At 41.0% G+C, this 25,368-nt stretch overlaps 1 protein-coding gene across 7 annotated transcripts in view; it reads left to right on the top strand.

The window, feature by feature from the left end:
- Positions 1 to 348: 348 nt before the first annotated feature.
- Positions 349 to 25,368, top strand: part of kif13ba (kinesin family member 13Ba) — a 47,614-nt gene continuing 22,594 nt past the window's right edge. For 4 of the 7 annotated variants that reach the window (XM_063881188.1, XM_063881187.1, XM_063881186.1 and 1 more), the window contains exons 1-9: positions 1,260 to 1,352; positions 1,575 to 1,912; positions 9,015 to 9,108; positions 19,905 to 19,917; positions 20,614 to 20,674; positions 20,794 to 20,886; positions 22,150 to 22,330; positions 23,386 to 23,473; positions 23,760 to 23,894. In XM_063881188.1, the coding sequence (XP_063737258.1) occupies positions 1,843 to 1,912; positions 9,015 to 9,108; positions 19,905 to 19,917; positions 20,614 to 20,674; positions 20,794 to 20,886; positions 22,150 to 22,330; positions 23,386 to 23,473; positions 23,760 to 23,894 (735 nt within the window). In that variant the 5' untranslated portion in view covers positions 1,260 to 1,352; positions 1,575 to 1,842. Of the gene's footprint in view, positions 451 to 1,259; positions 1,353 to 1,574; positions 1,913 to 9,014; positions 9,109 to 19,904; positions 19,918 to 20,613; positions 20,675 to 20,793; positions 20,887 to 22,149; positions 22,331 to 22,406; positions 22,829 to 23,385; positions 23,474 to 23,759; positions 23,895 to 25,368 lie in introns of those variants that run through there. The other 3 variants (XM_063881185.1, XM_063881184.1, XM_063881189.1) reach the window with 3 other exon arrangements.

Genomic DNA, 25,368 nt, shown 5'->3' with positions numbered 1-25,368 from the left:
TTTTGTTATGTTTTTTTGTAGAACATACAATAAATGGCAACATACTTGTATTCAACTACAATTATTTTAGGTGGTTGCAAATCGTTGTTATTAATGGCTAACTGAATTGTTTATTGTGGTGTAGATTCTGTAATACCCGCACATTTTATTGTCTTTTTTCATATATAATCATAAACACATTTGCTTTTTTGTGTTTTGGCTGTGTGAGGTGTACTGCGATTAAATCAAACATTCCTGACTAAATGCCACTGAATTGAACTGCAACGTCACTTAGAAATAAAACGATTTATCAGGTTTTATTTTGAAAACAGAAGTAGGAAGTGTTGTAACGCCTTTAGTTTGATGTTGGACAGCGGAAGTGTCGCGTGACTGGATTGAGTGGGTCTTCAACACATCTGGTAACAAGCACATTTTACCAATATTTTCTAAGAATACGCAGTAACGTCAAATGTTAGTTCAATCAGTTTCTATCGGGTGATGTGTTAAATTGTCAGTGAACTCATTAACCGAGCTTGACCGGCACTTTTTGCTTTTTGCTAACTTGACGTTAACGGTCCCCGGCTGGGCAGGCATGTCCTGCTGTGTTAACGGTCTGCAGCAGGACTAACGTTTTAAACTTCAAACATAACAATAGAGTGATGGAAACATGTCGACTGATTATTTATGACAATATCATTTGAAAAAGTAAATGTAAACAGATGCTTCTACTGAATACGAGGGTGTAGATTAGTTGATATTTGGTCAAAATGACTTCATGTGGTGGGAGATGTTAGGCGAGGCTTGTGCGGTGCTAAGGACTTTAGCTAACTAACAACAACATTTGCTTTTAAATCCAACTTAAGCGTTACAGACTTTAACTACACCCCAAGTTTACGGTCGTTTTAAAAATAATGATAGTGTGTAATGTGTGTGACCAGAAAAAGTGGCCGTTTATAATTCCCCGGTGCTTGACAGCGGTCCCTGGCATCTTTGGTGGTGTGTTTACCGTTAGCGTCAGGGAACAATAAATGCCCCATTCAGAAGTAAAGTTACCTAATTATATATGCTTAAGTTATAAATCCAAACAACAAAATAAATGGTTGTTTTATGCTAAAACCTTCCCTTATATTGGGAAATAACTGTCACGTGTACCCTACATGGATTTCTGGGTTTGACAGGAGTTTCAATTTGCGCTTTTAATTTGAAGGATATTGGCGGATGGGCGGATGCTGCTATTTGTGTGTAGCTCGACAGAGGGAGGACATAGTGGATTCCGTTGGGAAGAAGTAGATCATCGCCAGGCAGGTCTCCGGGGCTCTCTCTCGGTTTAACGTGTAGTATAACGGTGTCACCTCCGGGATGAGTCCACCAAGGTCTGTACCTCGAAGGTCGTGTTGTTTCTAGTGATGTTATATAGTCAAACGGAAATAAATAGCCATAACTTTAACTCCTTTCCTGCCGCTGCTGCCCTTCAGTTTGCCTGGCAAATTAGCTGGCTAGCCCGTTTTTTGACTTGCAGATGGCTTATGTGTGCACAGTCACATTCACCAGCTGCTGTAATCTTACTTAATTTACATTTCTCCTTTCCCTTCCAGCTTCCACGCCTCTGTGGATTTAAATTAGCCTGGAATATGATCAGAAGACGAAGATAAGCAGCGGCGGCGGCGGCGGCTGGCTTCCTGCAGGATTTCTCCCAGGCTTTTTGTTTTTTCCGTGGACATGCCTGGTCTATGGAGCGAAGCTGAGCTGAGCTAGCTGGCCGACAGTGCGGCTAGCGCAGCATTTCCAGTCTTTTGGATGATTGTTTAACTGAGGAGCTGATTTATTTCTCGATCAGCCCTACCTCCCCTGTAAGGACTCAGCATGGGGGAGTCCAGCCTGGACGATGCCAATGTCAAGGTGGCTCTTCGTGTACGGCCCATGAACAGGAGAGGTGAGTGGGCTTCAGTATGCTTTGATTCGGATTGTTATTGGTGCTTTTACTCTCCAAGTGATGCCTGCATCTGTCTTCATTTTCTGGGATCAAGTAAACATGGTGTATACCCTGAGGCTATGCATATACTTGATGGCAACATATTATTATGAATACACAAACATTAGATTAACATTATTGGTTTTGGATTAGTTTTAGGTTAATCTAATGCATAGCTATACACTCAGTGCATTTCCCAACAACATTAGGTCACTAGATTCACTTAGCTAAATACTCACTGTTTAATTAGGCTACCCTGGGAAAGTAATGCCAGTCAGATATCACCACCCATTAGAGAAATGAGCTTCTGTAAATTAAAAAAAGACGTGGTCTGGATGGCACATGTTTGTACAGTGCTGCCATAGGGCCTTCCTTATGGCTGCCTGCCATCCAGCAAGATTTAACGCTGAGCTGCTGTGTGAGATCTACTGTTACAGAGTGTACACACTTTAGCTTCTTAGCTGGCTGATACAGATGCCATTAGCTTCTTTACTTCATCTGTCACTTGATGCAAGAGTTGAACAAGTCAGATGTTTTTACAGAATAGCTGTGGATTGGTACTGAAAGAGGGCAATCAGAAAAACATCAGTGCAAAGTACTACTTACTAGAAATTGGGTTACTGTGTGAAGTTTTATCTGAGAGGCTTGTCCCTTTCCCGTATCCTCACTCTTTCACTTGCATTATACCAACGCGCATGCATCTTCATTCAAATTACCTGTCATTAAGCTGATCAATAATCTTCCCTGGGCAGCTACATGTCCACACATTGTTACGTCGTAATTTAAGAGAAACCTGAATAACAGGCACAGTGATCCACAAATCGGCCTGCAAGTCCTCCGGTCAATTATATTGCTAATATCCAGTGCAGCATGCATTAAAGGGCAGATGCCCTTTCCTGGTTGATTGCCAAGCAGTGTTTTTGCCTTGGGAGACCATGTGTCCCTTGAAAGGAGGAGGAGAGCTGCTGAGAAAGAGTAGTTGAGTGACAACTGGTAGAACATATCAGATGTATCTCTCTGTTTTTTCTTTTTCGCTTTCTCTCTCTGTCCTCCCTATGAGCTGGGGAAGTCTGTCACAAGACCAAGGCAGTGGATCACCGCACACTTCACATAGGCAGGGATTTACTATGAACTGTAAGGGAAACTCAGAGATTAGGATGTTCATTCTTAGTAATGTCATTCTGCTTGGCTGAACCTTTGTTTTGGACACAGAAATGCCATGTGTTTCTGTTTTAAAAAAAAAACACCAAACATTGGGTAATTTGCCCATCATGTTTGTGGTTATGGAGATGGGGTATACAGAGAGACTACACGTTGGCTCTTGTGGAATTCAGCCTCAGATCAGTTACATTTAATCCTCTTTCACACATAGTTCCTGGTAAATTACTGGGATAACCTTTCAGGCATCTCAATTTCACCTTTTACACAAACTACATTCAGGGCCATTTCTGTCTTTCGCCAGAAGACTGAAATTCTTCTTTTTGAAGAATAAGAAAAAGATGCGGCAAGGCAGGAAGAAGAAGCTTGTTTGCTTGTCCAAACAACCTTTATTGCTTGTTAGTTTTTTAAGTCACCCGTGAAAGCATTTATGTAAACCGTAAATAACTCATGGAATTTGGGATGTGACCGCCCTCCAAAAACAATATTGAAATAGCTTCTTTTTTTTTGTAATTGTGTGTTAATGTTTTTGTTGTTACTTTGTTCTCACAAATCATATTATGTCAGAAACTTGCGTTGGTCAACGACAGCGCTTTGTGTTTTTATGTGAATGATATATCCTGCTGCTCTCTCATTGGTTGACCCCACATTTTATAAACCCTAAAATATACAGCTCCGGAAAAAAACAAGAGACCACTCCACATTTTTCTTAAATCTTTATCTCTGTATGTATGGCAGCCATTCCAGTTTCTGATGAATCCCAACACAGAGAAAAATTGTCAGCAGTTTATAGAATACAATAATAATAATTTACTTAAAGACATACCTATAAATAATAAAACAAGAGAAAATGATGATGCTGAATTTTTTTCTGCGGCTGTAGGGTTTTTGTCTACAGGACGCAGGTGTCAGAGCCATGCAGATCACTGGAATACATACACAGACACAACACCAGCAGTATGTTAATAACACCAAAAAGATACTCCATGTTAACACAAAACTGGACCATCTACAGACCCAGCTACCCATAGATATAGATAAGAGATCAGTAGAGGCTTGTGATTTAATTTTCTCTTGCTCCATATGAAAATGGATTAAAGTGTCTGTGCAATGTAAGTGCTTTAATTTGCAAAAAGTCACATTGGTACTTTTGCTGGAATGTTACAAGGTCTTGAGGTGGGAAAATGAAAGTTTGAAGGAACTGATTTAAGTGAAAATTGCAGGTGTATAAGGGGCTTCTTAGGATTTACTGTCAATTGTTTTTACTGGCTACATCTAAATTATTTTCTAAAGAGAGTTGAGTTCGCAACTTGTCCCAGTCCACTTCCCACTGTCAGTGTGCACTCATTTAGTCGATCAAAATTCTCTTCATCCTACTTGACAAAAAGAGGAGATGACAAACCACTAAAGGTACTTGACTGAATTAAGTCACTTCCTCTATTCTGTTATTGTTTATTTAAAAATGATTCAATCACCAAAAATGCCTTTTAAAAAGTCGATCAGTTCATTGAAGTTGACCAAAGAATCCTTTTATGTAAAATATTTTTTCCTGCCTGAGAAAAAACCTGCATTAATAAAATCTGCACAGCTTGCACAATTTCAAACATGCAAAACATGTTCTGCTACCAGTGTAAGCAGAATCCTGCATGTGTCCAGCACTGCTTAGTGAGGAAAAGCAGTTATGATTTTGGTAAAGGGGAACGAGAAGGCAAATTGATAGCTTACCAAATGCGGTTGGAAAGGTTTAGAACCAGCTGTGCCATGTTTCCAGTTGTAAGTGTTCTGATCAGTCTGAATGGAGCTTCTGTCCATAACTACTGTGTTAATGTGAGGCTTTTATGATTTCAGATAGCCCCCAAACAATATCTCTGAGAGAGGACACAGAGTTTTTCCATCAAATGTCAGTTTAGTACATCTGAATCGCCCATAAAGAATTAGCCCTGCATTCTGTTTGCTCAACATTCTATCTCCTCCCTCTATTTCGCCCAGCTGGTGCTCTGAATCCGACCTGTTGCATTGGAATAATAACCAGATTTCTTTAACCTCGATGGCACTGTCCCTGTGGCTCCCAGGTTGAGGAGGAGAGGTGGTGTAGCAGCAGCCCAGCTGGACAAAGGCAGGAAGGGAGTGAGTCTGAATGAATATTTGCTAACATTGCGTAATGCTCCATGTTCCCATGGCTGTGGCCTTCGAAGAACAGAGCAACCCCGAGCATAGCAACGGCAACACTGCGGCCAATAGGCTTCCTGGCTGATGTGCCAAACCTCAGCACCGGTAGCTTGGGCTAGGACCTCAGAGAAAAAGCCCACGGAAAGAGGGAGTTGGTAATGGAGCAAGAAGAGGCAGATAACAATGGGGACATTTATCCTCATAACCGCAGCACATCACACGTTCCCCTCAGCTAACCAGGAAGTAAAGATGCAGCAGTAAGAGCACATAGGTACTGTAGGCAGCAGCAGCAGCGAAAGAGGGAACGTTCATCCTTTCGGTTTCCACTGCATGGTTGGATCAACTGACTTTTGGTATTGGGTCTTTTTCTCTATTTTGTCTTTCACTGCAGGAAATACCCCGCTGATCTCATAGCGCCATATTTAATTTGACAATCGCTGATCCCTTTCGTCAAACAAACAGTGGAACATCTGCGATTCCTCAACCATACAGCGTAGTCCTGCTACATTTTGGGACGAGTGAAAAAAGCATTTTCGTCATTATTGGCCTAACATTTGCTATTTAAGAAATAACTGGTTTGTGCAGGATTTCCTGTGTCCGGCTCTTGACCGATCAGAAGGTCTGCTGTGTATGAACTCCACCTTCTAGTGTCTGCTCAGCTCTATTGGAACCTTGCCCAAACTTTATATTGCTCTATCGCTCTCACTATCTTTCTGTCACTTACTTAGATCACCCTGCTATTTTGCTTTGTAGTTTCCCCAACAGCAGAAGAATCCCATGGTGATTCAGCACCTCTGGCCTTTGACACCAAGTTTCAATGGCTCTACCCATGTGTTCCTGCCAGAAACAGTAGTAAGGCTCTCTAAACAGGCTTCAAATCCCCAATGTTTCTGGTTTTCACTGGCATAGCTAGCTTCTTATCAGATATTTACCTCCTCCTGTTGGGATTCCCTTCTTTTCATGGCAGGAAACCATAGCATGGGAGTCAGAGAAGTGTCCTTGAGAAGACACCACAAGCACCGCAAATGAGAAGTGGCCTGTCTTTTCTTTTTGCAAACTACCATGACAGTCAGATAAAAGGGTCATTTGCATGTTTGTTTTGTCAAGCTAAATATGATGTATTTAAAACACACACAACCTGTTGACAACGCAGCAGTTGAAAACACACTTTGCAAAGTAAAGTGTGTTGACAATACAACCATCTCTCTTTTCATCCTTACCCACAACTCTGACGTCATAACCGAAATGTGGGCTGGCTTTACATTCAACTCCTGGCAACGTCCCCCCCACGTGACAGGTCCCAACCTATCGTCCCCAATATACAGTGGCGAGCTGAATCCCCTCCGCAGCATCTGTGTGTGTGTGTGTTCAGCAGGATGTCTGCAGGAGGGACTTAGAGTTGTTGTATATATAATACATATAATGTCTCTGTTCTAGTGGCAAACACTGAGAAGTGTTTCAGAAATAATGCTGGATGTGGTTTGGAGCATAATATGGTCTTTAATCACGGCAGCGTTAAATTGAGTTTCTTCTCCTGGTAGAAAGCTTTCACAGAGGAGAAAGAGCTGCATGACGCTGCAAACGGGCGGGGCCAGCTTCAGCTCAGCTCATTTAAAGCGACAGTCACAGAATCAGCACTTCAGGAGCAGGGCTGAAATAGAGGGGTATGAGGCATGCTGCAATGGGTGAACTGTTTGGTATTTTGAGCAAAACACTTCACAGACATGTTTTGTATAGATATTGCCCTACAATATATTGTTCAAATATAGCATTATAGGAGACCTTTAATAAACACTGACTGGTAATCTCGTGCTGTTTCTTTATCAACAACATCATGGCACCGCTGCTGACTTAATCATGATACGGTATGTGCTCACCCCTGCTTTAGAGGAGTCTTACCTTGGTTAGAAAAAGCAACTGAAGGCATAAATACCATAAAAGGACACAGTTTAATACTGCTTTAGAAAGTTCTTGTAGAAGAAAGGAATTGAAACCACAGAATGATTTCCCTGTCTTGACAGATTTGCTGATGTTGAAACTATTTGCAGGCTGTTGCATGCTTGCTGTTTAATGGAGAAAGGATTGCTGGCGTTCATCTTAGGCATGATTGTGTCTTCCTGCATTGTGTGTAAAATGTAAATACTGGACCAAATGGTGATAGTAAATACACAGTGATAAGATTACAAGCTAATGGTTCCTGAAGGGCTAGCTGAGCAGCATGGATGCTTGTTTACATGGGAAGCTTGAACCAGGCCTTGCATTTGAAGGACATGATTTATTATCTGTAAGACTTCTATGTGCGGTAGAGTCCTTGAGCAAACACTGATTTGCAAATAAAGGAGTGCTGTTCTAGCCTTGACCTCTAACCTCCCTGTTAAAGGGGGTAAAATAGAAGAGGATCAACCCATGGGGGGCAAAGAATCCCACTCTTATCTTATCAGGTTAAATAGCATGCATTTGTCATTGAGTTTTGTTGCTTGCTTTGACAAACAAGCATCCTGATTGCAGAGAAAATCATGTGGATGACCTTTTCCTGTATTATTGATTAGCCTACAGACCAAGTTAAAGACTGTTTTCATTACTCACATGATGTCACATGTTCATTTGATATTTAAAACAATGAAGTATGTCAGCATCTGTGGCCCAAACACTAACCAGAGGACTGGTTTTGTCCTACCAGTAAATGAGTCTACTCTGCAAGAAACCAACAGTCAATGCCTTTTTTCTTTTTTAAATGCACGGCCAGTTCTTTCAAAAGCTGGATGCCCAGGACATGCTGGCAGCACCTAGCCTGTGTGTAGGCAACCCTCCTTACCTCTCATTGGCGAGACAGATGAATGGAGAGACTGACTAGCCTTGTGAATTTCCAGTGCGGTTGATGTTGTTATTTTCCAACACTTCTGCTGGTGACTTTCACAGCAAGGCTTCTATTAGAAGGTTGAAGGACCGACTCAGCTTTGAAAACAAACATCATATGTGGCACTCGTGACTAAAAAGACATCAGATATATACTCGGTAGCGCATTCCTTACATTTGTAGGAAAATGTCTTAATTTCTTGACAGGACAATGAAATAGTGGTTGGTAAACTACAACAGTGACCAAGTTTTCTTAATTTGCACCGAGATATGCTGCCGTATACAGAGAACAATCATAAATACCTACGTGGACGAAGTATTACGACCATTCCGTGTGTGTGTGTGTGTGTGTGTGAGAGAGAGAGAAAAACTGATTTACTGCACAAGTCCTGTTTAATTTATTACACTCGATCCAAAGTAAAAGATCACTTTACCTTGAGTTGATGTTTCCCAGCCTTCTCCCATCCTTTAAACTTGATGTTCCACCGGAAATATTTAATGCTGTTAATGCTATTTAACCTATCACTAATGCAGAGCCATCTAAGTAGCAACCATCATACCAATGCTTGTATCAGTAGGAACGTTTTGTACTGGAGCACAGTTTGAACAGCACCAAATGTTTAAAGTCTTCTTAAGAGCTGGTAAACAGGTCAATGTTTATAAGGTGGCTTATATGTTTTTTCAGTTGTAATATTTGGATGATGGTGAAACTATGATGTCATTGTTACACCTTAGATCCTAAAAAAAACTGTAGGTGACAGAGAGACTGACAACTGGAAGCTGAGTAATAGTGTTGAAACACTCGAGAATAACTGTAGAAACCTGTGGCTGTAAGGTTGAGTGCTGCCGTGGTAACTCTTTGTTCTTTTTTGATCCACAGAAAAGGAATTAAACACTAAATGTATCGTGGAGATGGAAAAGAACCAAACGATACTCCATCCGGGCGGAGCTAACCTGGGCAAAGCAGACTCCAGGTACGGTTCAGTAGCTTGACTACAATCTGTGTCTACAACAAGGAATCACGTCATACATGTCTTATTTAACACGCCATTGTCTATTAATGCACAAATAGTTTTTTTTCCAAAAGGTAAACTGGTTTACATCTTATGCAGCACTGATCAAGAAAATGATACTGAGAGATGTTAAGAACTGATACTTTGAGGCAACCAAAGAACCCTTTTCAAATAGCTGCAATTAGCTTAAAGGGGCCCTATTATGTTGTTTGGAGTTTTTCCTTTCCTGTTGTCTGTTATATAGGTTTTGTAAAATCCCAAAGTCCCCCCAACCTCAAACGCCTTTATTGGACTTCTTTGTTTACTTCTGTGAGATAGTGACACCCCTATGTAACACTCGCACTGCTATTGGCTAGCACACAAACACGTAGTATGTGATAGGTTAAGGGGTGGGACATCTCTAAGTGGTTGATCAATCCCGACAGAGCCAGCCAGCTAACCAATCAGAGCAGACTGGGCTCTGGTTTCAGACGGAGGTTTCAGTATGAGACAAATAAAGACCTTTTTTGAACATTAAACCATGAAAATATGTTTCAGTAGAGGCACGAAATGAAATAATGAAACATGAAATGAGCATAACAGGGGCCACTTTTCAAATGTTATTTCTTCTGAGTCATAACTGAAATCTGAACACACAGTCATGGTGCACATATTTTTAGAATCGTTATAACTTTCTAGGGATATTATTAGCTCCATCGTCCCTTTTATCTTCTATTGCAAATCAAGAATGTGCCTGAGAAGAGAATAACATTTTCAAGATTTCTATGCTGATGTAATCCAGGGATAGTGCTCTGTATGGGTGTTTTGCATTCAGGAACTGCTGGTGGTTAAGTCTGCGTACTTTCAATTGTGCAAATTGTACCGTGTACTCTCCAACATGAATCTGTTTCTTCCTTTTTATTGCTCTCACACAGATCATCTTTTTATACAGGTGTTCTATATTTATCTCATCCTTTTTGTGCTGTGAGCGATGGTCATTACCTTGGGAATTTTCTTGTTTCCTTTTTCCCGATTGCTTCTTTTGAGAATGTGGTTTGGAATGTGCCTTTGTCAATGCAATGTCGTTTTTGGCAGGAAGCTGTACAGCCAGCTATTGGGACTGTTAGAGACAGGTGTAATTCAACTCAAACCACTTGACTCATTCCCCTTTGGATTCTGCTTCGATTCAATCCTGTTAACCAACTGCTGTTAGTGGGTAATGCTGTGGATAGTGTTGAGTGTCTCTCTGGCATTAGGACGGATTAGATTTGTCCTAACAACAGAGAACAGAAATGTGTGTGTTGGGTTGTCTGAGTGATGGAATGTTGCAGTGGGATCAGACCCAGAAAAATAGTCTGAAATATAACACCCGGAGGACACTGTGAAGTTAATCACTTCATCTGTAATGAAACAGCTGTAATAATTACAGCTGTTCGATAGGATTATGTAATGCTTCAAAATCAGCCAGTAGGCCACACTTGATCACCGACCCGCCATCTTGGAGGAAGCCAGCTGGGTCGTAAAGAAAGATCTCCTCGTGACCGGCGGGCCTGGCTGCAGACGGCCAGTTCAGGAGCAGTGGATAGGGCTGTCCCGTAGACTGTATAAAGCAGACAACAGCAGCATGTGTCTCTGTGTGTGCGTGTGTCAGAGAGGCCCCCGCCTGGAAGAAAGATGGCAGTGGCGAGACGGAGGCGGACAGAGACAATTACACATGAAAAGACGGACTCCGTAGCGGTCCCGTCCTCCTTCACTTCACCAGGTCGTAACTCCCACCGCCCGGCTTCCTCCCTTTTTCTCAGCTCTTCCGTTTCCGCGGCAACACAGGGGGAGGTTAACTCCGGGTCTCCGTCAGTGACCGCGTAGCCCCTTCCTCAAGCGGGTAGACGATGGTGGGGGGGGTTAAAAGCATGGTTTACTCGAGCATCTGTCGACAATAAACTTTCCCCGGTGACTTTTATGGAGGACTAAACAAGAGCAGAGCTGTAGCCTGTCTCTCCGTCTCTCGGTGACAAAGGAGCGAGGAAGCAGCAGGAGGACTGACTGACTGATGGCTGCCCTCAGCGTGCAGATGCTATTTTTATTTTGTTTGTTGGTTTCCCATTTTCCATCTCCATGCCGTTTGCATTGGAGGAATATCTTCTTCTCAGTGCTAACCCTAACCCTAACCCTGCGGACTGGAGTGGGTGAATCAAGGAGTAAAGTTAGGATGTTGCAGGTGCATGGTGTTTGCTTATCCGGCTGGATTACCAGGATGTCCTTTGTTTAAATCTTGGGAGATATATCTGCAGAAGATAAAGCAGAAAAAGAGAGTCAAGTTTCTTGACGGAATTCCATATTTTTCTTTATTTCTATTTTCAAAAACCAACCAGGGATTTGCTAGATGATTATACTGATTGGCACAATGACATTTGTCTTCAGAACAGAAAACTAGTTAGTTGATATAACACTCGAGGAACAACGTAAGTAGGCAGAAATACAGTGCATAATATTACATGTCAAGTCTCTTTATTATAATCTGTTGCCATTAGACATTTGCTAGTATTCTGTACTATTTTAAATGAACTATATCTTAAAAAGATCTCTATTTCTCAGATTACCAATAAGAAAGGGCTGCATCCTGCCCCACTTCTAGGGTATGCCTTTGACTCGCTTCCCTTCCACTGTGTGTTACTACTTTCATCCATCGTCACTTTAATCCATAAATAGACATTACCACTGTCCTGGATAACACAATCTGAACATATTCAAATTTTTTTCAAAGATTTCAAAGGGATTTGTTCGCATTCAAGTGCTACAGCGGTGAAAAAACAATAGAAAAGCACATTGTGGAACAGGAGATAGACAGGGCATTGGCACTCAACAACTCAACTCTGGGAAGGATATCCTGAGTCAGAGGTCATGTGACCCGGCCACATAGATGGAACGGATAATCCTGGTCAACTTTTAGCTGCAACAGCAACCAGCAAAGCGCTGCCAGGCGAATCAAATACATGCAAGCGCACATTCCTTGTGGATAACTTTATAATGTGAAAGTTCACCTTGTGAAAGTCACAATAAAAGATACCAAAGAGATTTACAGTCCTGTCTCTGAGCAAAACAAGTCCCTGTAAAGTGTTTTGGCATCCAATAAACCTTTCAAATTCACATATCTGTTGGACTTTACTGGATTGTATTTCATTTCAATGTAGCCGCTCGCATTTCTTCAGCAGTAGATTCCTAATCCACAGTCTAATGTGATGTTCAAAGCAGCCATGGATTAGTCCTGATTGAAAATAGATGAAAGATTTTTCTTTTTCTCTAGGGCTGTGATGAAGAATTTCCCATCCACATAATTAGTGAAACCCATTGGGGTTCCTCTGGTATCTATCTACTAAATGGTTCACTGCAGCTCTGAAATAGGACTTTCATCTGTAAGTGTCGACTGTCTCTGCTGTAGAGCCTGCTCCTGAATATTGGGTGGACTCTGGCTGGCTGCATGCACTACAGATAATACATCAGCATCGATCTGCTCTGAGTTTTTGGACATGTAGCGCCACATCTAAGCTATTTCCCCTTCCTTTTTTTAAACTATACTTCTTGAAATAAGGCTGTGAAATTATCCTAAGGGGGTTCAAATGTTTTCTAATTACCTGTTGAGGACTCATTTAACGTAAATGAATTAATATTAGCTAGTGTTTGCAAGATGAGCAGATACATAAAAGGGTAGAACGCTTTCAAAGTCATGCATTATTAAGGTTTAACTCAACATCCTGCTCTGAACATACGCTGTAGGTCTCATGTGGCTCTCTTGCCTTCCTAACTTCACATTCTCTAACTATACTTAGAAACCATTAGACCCTCTGGTTTACTGAGGCATGGGAGACAAAATGCCACACATCATTGAGACAAGGCCATGTACAGGACTGTTTAAACAGACTTGAACAACGCTGACACACAATAGACCTTGTCCACCCAGTGTGTTTTCCTATTCATTGCCTCTCTACCATGTGCTGTTACATTAGAATATAGCCTGAGCAGGAGGACAAGAATTCATAACTATTTGTTAGAGTTAAATTATTAAATTGTTAAAGGGGTCATATTATGCTAATTATCAGGTTCATAAATGTTAAAGGTCTTTATTCTTCTCACACCTCCTCTGCTTTTTCACCCTCTGTCTGAAATCAGAGCCCAGTGTGCTCTGTTTGGATTGGTCAACCGCTCAGCCCCTTAGCCTAACACATACAATGTATTGGGTCGCTAGCCAATTGGAACGTTACATAGTAATGTCCATGTATTACAAAAGTAAACACAGATGTCATGATGCACAAAACTAGATATTACAGACTACAGGAGAGAGGAGAAAAGTATAAGAGGGCCCCTTTAACATGAGTTCTATTTAACATTTAGTTCCTTCCAGAAGCTAAACACTATAAGTTTGAGTGTGCGATGTCAAACAATGTTCACATTTGTACAAACCACTTTAATTAACGTTAATGTGTCCTGACTTTCAACTTGGGCCGGATTTACCTCTGGGTTTATCCAATCAAAACATCCATAGACAACTTTTGAATTCTCCCCCATGACTAATTTGAAAGGACCTCACTTGAAGGTCATTTCTTTTTTGTATTTCTCTCACTCCCCATGTGTCAGCTGTGTGTTCTGCTTGTGAGTCTGATTCAGTTTTTCCAGCAGCAGTGCACTGGGCATCAGGACTCATGTTCCCCCTGTGCCAGTCTCAGTGACTCACCGCAGTGTTGACATTAACCATGTTTCATGAAGTTTGAGTATGTTGCTTTTTTTAAGCACTGCTTACAGAGGATCATCAGGAAAACATCTAAGCTACGATTTAATAGTTCTCTATGCTCTCTGACAGCGATGGTTACAATTCATTTTTTTCTGTCTGGTATTCTGAATCCTACTCTTTTGCACCTGCCCTCTCTGAATCTCTTTGTTACCTCCAGAGATGTCCTAACCTCCAGAGTTTGAACTGCGGGGCCAGGGCACTTTGTTCTAGCCTGTCAGAAAAGCAGACAGCTAACCTCCCTGTAGCTGTGTTGTCAGACGCTACAGTCTGCACGATGACCGAAGGCTGTTTGCATTAGATTGGTGAAGCTGGATGTTGACACACTCTGACAACGATCTGTCTCCTGTCAGACATCAGTGGGGCAAACACAAGCGGCTTGGTTTCCAAGGGAATACACAAAAAAGACTGTGCGGCCGCCTATGTCGGAATGTTGTTGGACATTTTATGTGTATTGTGTATCATATTGCTAACATCTGTTTTTGCATGTGGAGGGTTTTGGAGGTGTTGTGATGCAGGGTAAAGGCAAAGTGGTTAAACAGTCTGAACCAAGAGGGTGGGAGTTTCTAACAGCCCACTAACATAATGACAGGCTTAGAACATTAAGGAAAGAGGATGTCATTCATCCACAGGGCTACACTGCTTCATTTTCTTCACATATGCCTATGAAATGTGTTGAGGTAACTCAAGTATATCTAAGATTTCTGTCAGGTGACAAACATTTCATTAAAAGAAAGGTGTAAATGAGCATACACTAAGTTTGTGTGTAGTGAGAAGATACTGAAACAAATGCAAACACATCAGTTAGCTCCCTGACCTTAAAACCGAGTTAAAGTTTAGAGAGTCAGCATTTCGCCTGAGAGCTGAGGAGGAAACAATGCATTTGCCACTCTCAAGAGGCAAAGTAGCTCCAAAGAAAAGGGAGGATATCAGACCAAGTGCACTGGTCCATCTCTTAAATATGTGAGGAGGCTTCCATAGTCGCTTGTTCTTTGTACATGTCCTGCTATGCACAGAGTAGCAGAAAAATCATAAGGAAATTAAACTGAAAATAAACCCAAAATGAAACAGCCGCTGGGGTACCGGTGTAAGCTAATCTCACACAGGAAACGATTCAATGTCCATGCAAGAATATCCTTTTGTGCATTTATTTTCTTGTATTCTATCAACTAATCATCATAAAGTACATTTGTTTCACCGTAACTCTTTCCCTGTGGTTTCTGTGGTTTGTGCGCCACCTAAATAAATAAATACAGAATCACCCTGTACCCAAAACCACCTTCAAAATAAAAGTATATAGAATAACTTGAATTAACTAAAAGAATTGCAACTACCAAAGCAAAAACAGCGAGAAAATAAACTGTGAAATATTATATTCAGTATGTAGCTCCAACACACGGATAACATCCAAATACGCAGGCTGAACCTTGACTGCATGAAACGGTATGAAATAGGCATTGAGACAGGAAGTCATCGTGTCCTGTCCGGTAATGAGAGAAATGTCTTGCTTACGTTTGAAATAGTACCTTGTTGTTGTTGATGGCTCGATGCTAGACATCAACTATGCAACTATTTGAATTTCTAGGTCAGCTTTGCTTTTTCATTTCTTTGAAGAGTATGCAAACTAGCATGAAAGAGCTTAACTACACAGAGGTTCAGCTAATGTGCATCACACAGAAAGGGAAAACGAGGGTTTCTTTTATGTGACGGCGTATTTACATGATGCTTGCATGCTCCACTCGCTATGAGCTAAGCGTGGTCAACATCACTCAGTCAAGGAATTATTAATAAACGCAATGTTTGTGTTTCCTTTCCTGTGTGATTATGTTGTGGTTATCAGGGTTTACTGTTAACCGATATTACGAAAGATATGTACAGTAGACCATATCTTATTTTTCTCTAATACATAGTTGGGTTTAAAGGATTCCTCCTAAAAACAGTCGTCAGAAAGTCTTGGCATGCGTTATAGCGACGATCACATGGAGTTCATTTAAGGAATATGACAAATATGTCTAATGGCAACAGATGCACAAACCACATACTAACTATATCACTAAATTAATAAATTGGAAGTAGAATATAAGCGCCTGCCTGAGCTAATCTCCTCAGTCTGTGTGAATAAAAGCAGGTTAAAAGATTGAAAGGCTTTATTTTCATATGCACAGTAGCCACAGTGTAGCTATGGAAATAAAAAACGGAAGTCTCAGCCTCCTGCAACAATGCAACATATCATATATATATATATATATATATATATATATATATATAGGACATAAACAATAAAACACATTAAAAAATAAAATACAAATATTACAAGAATAGAGTAAATTAAAATAGTGCAGATTAAGTTGTAAGACTAGATGGTGTAACATCCTCCTTCATATGCCAGTTCACTTATTTTTGAAATTTCAACATCTGTTAGCTGCTGAATTAGACTTTAAATGTATATTTTTAAAGTTGTACAGCACCTAAAAGAGTAATTGGTATGACCCAGTTTATTTCCCCTTGAACATAGGATATGCTTGGCTGTCATTTTCCCAATATGTGGGGAACTACTGATCCATGCAGTGTTATTCAGTGCTGCTGCTGTTAGCCTGCTCCCTGTCCTGTGCCATCCGTGTGTACAGTGTCACTCTGATGCCGTTTCTGCTTCAGCTTAACATTCCAGTCTCAGGCCCAGCCTCTTTCGTCCCTAACCCCCCTGGCTACCTTCAGCCTCTTTTCTGTCCTCCATTCCTCATTCCTCACTCCCTACACAGCCCTGGATGGTACAGTCCCGGAGAGATAAAAAAAGAAAAGAATGAAAGAACCGTAGAGAAAGCGAGAGGGGAGGGGGGGAGCAGCCATGCATTAAGTCATTTTTTAAATGACGGTGATCAGAGTGGAGGAGCATGCCGAAGGGGAGGAGGGACGAATAGAAGTGTTCGAGGACCGAGGGAGGCGGGCTTTCAGCTCTCCCGACTGCCTTATTCTCCCCTTTCATTGGTCGCAGGGCCCCTAGCTTGCGTTAATGGGCGCAAGACATGGGCGATTCTTCTCGCCTGCAGCTTTTGAAGCAACCGTGACAGCTGTCATCACTATGTACGTCAAAACCTGCTGCACGAATTTGACCCCTCAAGTGTTAGGAGGTTGGGGAGATAGAAGGCATGTAGGATGCACTTAGAGCCGCAGAGAGGAGCATTCATGGAAACAAAAGCATCTGGTAAAAAATATTATTATTATTATTTTATTTTTTTACACAAATAACGTAGACATTTTTTTACCTTACATCTTGAAATGGAAATCCACTAAAACACCCCCTAGAAACCCCTGTGTTATTTCCATACTTCTCTTTTTTCTCCTTCCATAAACAGTAGCATAGAAGATGTCCTATTTGCATCCTGAGCTGCTGGAATCAGTAGGGCGTCAGACAGTTATTCCTCTGATGCATTTTCTCTGTGAATGCAGCACGTCAGCAGTGGAGTGTCGGTGAAATGTGAGGTATTACAGATTGGACTGGAAGTTGGCTGCTTCGTGAAGAACTGCCACTTGGGCGTTTTGTAAAGAATGTGCATGGTTAAAGGGAAACAGGTGTGTGAGTGTCTTTGTGTGTGTTCCTGCTCTTCTATCTTAACAAGAGTTTAGTTTGAGACATTTTGATTTAGGATTTTTTTGATGCAGCTTAGAGCTCAGGGTCAGAGCTAAGATGTGAAGTCAGGCATTTCATATTGATGGCGACAATATTAGCAATGGAACAACTGGGTTTAGGGTCCTCACAAGGATAGAAGTGTGTGTAAACCACTAGTAGTCCCCTTCCTCAGGCCTCATCATCTGACTTGATGTAACTCTCTGACTGACAGCTGCCCTCTGGGCCTGCTCCGCACAGACAGAGGAGGAGGAACACTACAGGTAGCCTGTAGTGAGGAAGATCAGAGCAGAACAAAGCGGACAGAAAAAAGTATAACTTTTAGTACTTAGGGGAAAATGTTTTCCATGAAACGCTGGACAGGAGATAATCGTACACATCAGATAAATGAGGGTTTTTTATGAGTACGGGGAAAACAATTCTGCCATTGTTACGGATTCTGTTCCCTCGGTTCCGCTGGTTATGTCATATTGCAGTAAGCCTGTTTGATTAAAGCGCTGATCAGATGGCTGAAGTTAATACCCTAATGATGATTTACAACATCAGAAGGATAAAGGAATTGACATGACATTAGTGCAGTTAAAAAATACAATGGCACCACCAGCTAGTGTCACTACTGTATGTCACATAGTAAGGAACTTAGATTTTGAATAAATTGCCTCAACTGATAGCTTATGTTACATGGTATGCCATGTCGGCTTCTAAACATCTGACACATTTTAAACACTTTGTTGGCTTTTCCTTTAGTTCCTCACCTTTTGTAGAACCCTTTCACAGCGATTCAGTTATTTATAGCACAGTAAAATCTAACTGAAGATTATGAAACAGTGCAATAACAAGCATGCTCTATATACATTTAAAAAATGCAATTTATAACAGCTGTATGACGCTGTAAAATCTTAAAAATGCACTTCAGTGTTAGAATTTGACATTTGAAAAGATGGAGAAAGTGGAACATGTGTTTGGTATTATCTGTAATATCCTTTCTTCAACAGATCATGTGCAAACACTGCATCTAATGATTTGAATAACTTTTCTGTTAATGCAATTACAGTATTTTTTCACAATATCTATTACCAACTTATGCACATTTCGAAAACATGCAAGTGGTTCCATGTAGAAAATGAAACCCTGCTGAGGCTCTGGTTAATGCATTAACAGGGTGTGATCTCTGCCAGTCAGAGGCCACCTAGACATCTACATGTAAACAGATCTCATACTTGAAGTCGGTGTGTAACAACAGTGTAAAAACAGTCATCTTGTAATTTAAATCAGGCATTTTTTCCTGTGTTCTGCAGAGGAGCGCTGTATTTCTGTAACTCTATGCTGTTGTTTTATTTTTATTTTCTTTAAACATGACCATCTTAAATCATTAGCCTGGTCTGGATGCACTGACATTCCTCAAATGCCAGAGGAGTGACCGCTGACGAGATGGGTTTCAAAGAACATGGCTCTTGGCGGTGTGCTTAATTCTGACATGTTTGCATGTGTGTGGTGTGAGAGACCACTCCACATTTTTCTTGAATCTTTATCTCCGCATGTATGGCAGCCATTCCGGTGTCTGTTGAATTCCAACACAGAGAAATGTTGTCAGTAGTTTATAGAATACAGTAAAAAAAAAAACCTCAAAGACGTACCTATAAATAATAAAACAAGAGAAAAGGATAATGCTGAAGTGGTCTCTTAAGTCTTTGCGCGGCTGTATTTACTCAGTTTTTCGGTAAAATATTTACCAAATATCAGAGCCAATCCCCCTCTCGAAATTTCACATTTTATCCGTTCTTTCTGAGCATAACCCCGACCCAGTAACCCCTTCTCCGCCACCATCTGATTCTGCCACACACTGCCTCAACCCTCTGCCAACTTCAGTGCCAACCCCCACCCCACACACATATGCCCACACACAGACATTCCCACAACAATTCACCCAGTCCCAGACATTTATTACGTCTAACCGAGCCCTCAGATGTGAAAGCAGTGCCCATCGTGATATCCACAGACTCACACCCTCACCAAATCCCCTGAGGAGTCTTTTTTTGACATGTGACAAACACGCACGATGTAAACAAGCTATTCAGGAACAAGGTCGAGTTTAGTGCTAAAGCGACCGAGCCCGAGGCCAGCCGCTGCAGCTCGCCCTTTATCTCTCAATCCGTCTCTGTTCGTCCCTGTCGTTATTTCTCTCCGTCTCTTTTCTAATAACATTTCCACATAGTAATTATCTTGAACAGTAATCGACAGATAGCTAGGAATTGATATTCTGCTTAAATTTCCAAAGCATTCTCTGCAAGGCACCCTCTGTAACATGTGCACTTAATGTCCTCTTCCTATCTTTCCACATGCTGCTGCTCACCCCCCCGACATCATCAGGAGTCAAACCAAGGTAACAGCGCACCACACACACACACACACACACACACACACACACACACACACACACACACACACACACACACACACACACACACACACACACACACACACACACACACACACACACACACACAGTTTTAACACTGAGCCAATTCAATAGTTGTGAATAATCTCTGTTAACAAAGACGCCGCTGTTTTTCTCCGACTTAGTTAGTCAACTGGTATAAACCATAAGGCAGTGTTACAAAGTACTGATTTGTAAAACATGTTTTGCCAGAAGAGTTTTTTTTTAATGAATAAACCTTCATTCTTGTTGCTAAGACACTTTTTAAAAAAAATGTTTTTGACTCAGCGTTTGTCTTTTGTTCTATCAGCAGACAAAATCCCATAAGGTCCTAACCTAAAAATCACACAAAGTACATTAGGTTGCACAAAGATGAAAATAAAGAAACCATTTGTATCAAACTTTGTTTATCAATTGAAATTAAATCAAACATTTTGAACCTGAAAGATGGATCATATTTCCTATTTGACTGCCTTTTAAAAATAACTTTGGAAAGAGACGACATGAATACACAAGCTACCATTGAATTAGACTTCATATAAAAAAGCAATTAAAAGGTTAAAAATCCCATAATATGTTTACATAGCTGCATTATAGTCCTCCATAGGCTCCTCACATGCTGCCACTGTTTTCCCTCCCCAGGTTTTTGCCTATGATTACTGTTTCTGGTCAATGGATGAGACAGATAAGGAGAGATTTGCCGGTGAGTTGATTAACTGATCCAGGTCACATTATTCAAGTTTTAATTTTGAAATGCCCAAGTTAGAAAGACTAAATATTGAATGTGCGATGCCATAAAGTTCCTTGTGTGTCCGTCTCCAGGTCAGGAAGTGGTCTTCCAGTGCCTTGGGGAAAGTCTTCTCCGCAACGCCTTCCAGGGCTACAACGCCTGTATCTTTGCCTATGGACAAACTGGTAACTTCCCATGAGACAAGCCACAGTTTTTAAGGCCAAACAATGTGAAAGTATTCTATAACACAACACACTCAAGCTGGGGTGGACAACAGGCCATGTGTTGCTCTGATGTAAACTTTACATCCTGAGAGCTATCAAGAAATCAAATCGTGTGGCTAAATAATTAAGTAAGTCTGTCACTGTCGAATGATTAAAATACTGCAAGTCCCACAGCCTGTTCTAGCTGCACAGCTGGGAGTACAATAGCCATGTTCATTATTGCATCCATTCTGATATGCTTATGTTCATGATGACATTATCGGGTTATTGGTGTGTTCAATTTGGGAACCTTCTTGCTTTCTAGATTGAGCTACTTTTAAAACTCTTGCTGCTAACTATATTCCCTGAAAAAACTACAGGGCTGCACCACATATGAACAATTTCTCTTAGCCCTCATTAGCACGGTGCCCTAAAGCTTTTAGTAAAGCGATTAAGAGAGGAGTGTCAGTGAGGATGTGTTGCGACAGGAAGGGGGGAAAGTTTCTCTTCAGTCAAGCATTAATGCAAAGCACTGCAAATCTTTCCACAGCCTTGTAAAGCTGTTAAATCAACCAAGTGTATACACCAAAGCCACTTTCTAATGCTATACAATAACATGTGTCTGCCATGGCTACTGCAGTTATAAAGGTCTTTATTGAGTTATATTATTATTCTCCTCACCTTTAGATATGTAAATAAGACAGATTCAATCCTGTACAACTATGAATTCAGTAATAAATAATGAATACATTTACACATGTTTGACAATGTTAGAAAACTTAGTATTATGGATTTTGTAAATGTAGAATTAATGGCACAGCTGTTATATTGAATTACATTAGATTGCAGTGGCCACTAGGGTTGGAAAATGTATTCTAACTAGCCAGCGTAATCTGCAAGTTATATTTAACCAACAAGTTAGCATTGTTCCGTTCACTCTGTTAGCTTTTCTTAATCCAATTATTATTATACAAACCCACAACCCCTGTTTTTATGATTAAACAGGCACAAACAAAATACACCTTCTGAATCCAGGTGGTCTCCTTCTCTGAACCACCAGCTTAATTGCCTCGTTAGTTAATTCATAAAAAGACTCTAGTAAATCTGGACAATAACAAAATTAAACTCACGAGCATTGTCTTGGCAAGGACTGGAATTGGCACAACTTCAGTTGTGTTCCTCGAAGTCTATCATCACATCACCAGTCTTCTGTTCTAATTGGGTTTGTCTGTGTGTTGTGATCAGGCTCGGGGAAGTCGTACACCATGATGGGTTCAGTTGACCAGCCGGGTCTGATTCCCCGGCTGTGCAGTGCTTTGTTCGTGCGAACCCAGAAGGAACAGCGGGAGGAGGAGAGCTTCACTGTCGAGGTGTCCTACATGGAGATCTACAACGAGAAGGTCCGAGATCTGCTTGACCCCAAAGGGTATGACCCCAACCTTATCTTCTCACCCGTTTGTGGTGGGCTCATTTAATCCTCTCGGTGGACCGTTTTCGCTCTTTATATAAAATATACTTGTTGCAGCTTCTCAACAGTAACATGTTGTTCACTGAAGGGGTAAAACTATGGCTTTTAGTGTGAAGCTGTAATGGAAAATGTTGAGTCAATCGTGATTAATGAGCTAAAAAAAGATTGATTTCCAAATGCACCCCATGGGAGCTCTGACATTTGGACTGAAACACAAATAAACAACAGTCATAGGCTGCTGGATCGACCTTAAACACAAGTAAATGCAGTTTGTCTCTGGTAAGATATCCTACTTTTTACTTGAACAACCAGTATTTTAAGTACATTTTACAGGTTAGCACGAGAGAAAGCTGCTGGTGGCTCGGTCCCACCAGCTGCTGTGGCCAGTGGAAGAAAAGAGGACTCCTCTGCGTTGCAGCCACTGACAGAGTCCAGTTCATGTCCAGCAGCTCAGCAGTAAATCAGCACCACAGGCCTGTGTTTGCCATCCCAGACAGCATGACCTTTGACATACTCTCACTTTACGACCTTTCACCTCAGTAAAAAGGGCCGAAGAGAAGCAGGCCATCTGACAGCCATATGTGCTTTGCTGCGAAGTAGAGAATGATGAGGTGGTCTGGCCTGGAGCAAGTTTAGACCAGGGTCAGAGAGCCACATGCTAACAGAGTCTGTATCTGTATATAGGCTACTGGGGACATTTGTGGTGATGGCAACAACCACCTGAGCCTATGTCGCAACTCCTGATTATACATGAGATCATTTGTTATCTGGGACAATTCATATTATTTAACAGGGATGGACAGCCGTAATCTAGTTAGCTAGATATCTACATTTCCCTAGCAGTCCATGGGAAGTATTATAGTGTGACTTTAAAATTCAGACAACGGTACAGCGGATAAGAATTTCAGTGTAGAACATGTCCTATATTTAAAGGATTGGTAATATTTCAGCCATGATGTTTTTTGTCATGTGGTTTTTCTGTGTTTTTTAACCTGCTCTTATTTTTTGTCCAGGGGTAAACAAACTCTGAGGGTGAGGGAACATAAAGTGTTGGGTCCCTACGTGGATGGCTTGTCTCGACTAGCTGTGGCGAGCTACAAGGTAAAATATTTCTCTATACATAGTTTATAACATGGTTTTTGCCATGCTGATTCTCTGACGTCTAATGCCGTGTTGCATTCTGGCTGCTACATCCCACCGCAGCAGTTTGCTTTGTAGACACGAGAATTGATGACTTTGTTGTTAATATAAGGCTTTCCAGAAGCTCTTTTAAGCAGAAATCATGCATAGAATCTCACCAAATGTATTATATTTTTAACAGTCTTAAAAGGTTATTCTTACATGTTTTATATTTATATCAATTGTCTGATTTCTGTTGTTCTTACAGGACATCGAGTCTCTGATGTCCGAGGGGAATAAGTCTCGGACTGTTGCTGCTACCAACATGAATGAGGAGAGCAGTCGATCACACGCTGTCTTCAATATCATCCTCACACACACGCTGAAAGACGTGAAATCCGGGGTAAGATATTACACTCACATAGGCTGGGCTAGGGCACAACACAAATTCTTTTAATTAGGGATGCACAGATTTATCATCCAAACATGGTTTTGGCCAATTATTGCCTTGTTGAGTAAAAAAAAGTTGTCTTTTGTTCCAGCGGAAACGTTGTTTTATGTAAAACATGGCCCCTGTGTATGCCTCTAATCACTTTCACATTCAATTCAGTTTGATATAGGCTAAACGTTGGTTAAAAAAAAGGGAATTGAACTATCAATAATCAAACACTGGTTAAATCCTCTAGATATTTGGAGTAGACAGCATGGTATTAGGTTTGGTGTGAGAGTAGCATAAATAAGTCAATCCTTTCCAACGTCTTCCATCCACCTCAGATGACTTGATCAACATAAGTCATGAAATGTCTTTACTCCCTTGCCATCTTTGTCTTAGTTGAATACTCGATTCTGATTGGTTAATTCTGACATTTTAGAGGTTATATACTGTTGAACAGACCGCTGCTAAACATAATAATGATGTTGCTAAGGAGGATCAAGATAGTGAAAGGAAAAGAGGTTAAAAGACAGAGCGCTGGACGTCAAATCAATCCACCCAAGAAGACAGACAGGAAGTAAACACTAACGGGGACAAGGTTTGGGCTCTGGCATCGTTTAAGGACTTGTTAGTGGAAAAGAAACTGGACAGACTTGGACAGTTACAGAAAACATTGACCAGTTCTGCCGTTTTTCTTTTTAATTAAGCTTTTGATGCAGCAGTTCCAGCTGTTGATGTGACGTTCATTCCAAATGAAGTGCTACATACAGAAATTTGAATTTATCATTATGATTATAGTGGATCTCCTTCACCAACAACATCCACTCATTATTCTCTGTACCAGAACAAAAGTGAAAGTGTAATTGTGTACATTTGACTAGATGAACACTGTCTGGTGTCCATCAATCAGCCCCTGCTGCCTGCGGACGAAAAGGTAAGGTACAAAACGGGATGATGTCAGCTCAGCTGTCTGAACGGGCACTCCAAGAAAAGATCTGAATGACTAATTCTCTATCCTCGCTGACACACTCCAGCGCTCCTGCTCCTTACTCTTATTTCCAGACCAAGTCACCATCAGCGGATCCTGTTAATAATTTACAGGCACGACTTTGAGTCAGTCAGCTGATACAGCCTGCTCTGTTTTCAAGGCACACCCAGAGTCAATCACTAAGTAAGTCAGTCAGTCAGTCAGCACATCAAGCCAGGACCTGATGCAAAAACTGTGTAGTCAGTGGATGAATCACTCAGCTCATACACCCTGTCTCAGGATAATTTAGGTCTTGTTGCTTTGTTAATATAACATTTCTTTCTGAATCCAAAATGTTGAATGGGCAAATATCAGCATATTTAAGTTTTGATTGATGCTTTAGAGGTAATTACATTACAAGAAGTGCTTGTTGAATGTTAGAATTTTGGACTCATGACCTTATAGAGTTATGACTTA

The sequence above is a fragment of the Eleginops maclovinus genome, chromosome 4 (genome assembly GCF_036324505.1).
Source record: "Eleginops maclovinus isolate JMC-PN-2008 ecotype Puerto Natales chromosome 4, JC_Emac_rtc_rv5, whole genome shotgun sequence".
Lineage (NCBI taxonomy): Eukaryota > Metazoa > Chordata > Actinopteri > Perciformes > Eleginopidae > Eleginops > Eleginops maclovinus.
The sequence above is the reverse complement of the archived record's forward strand: the minus strand, read 5'-3'. Positions and strand labels throughout refer to the sequence as shown.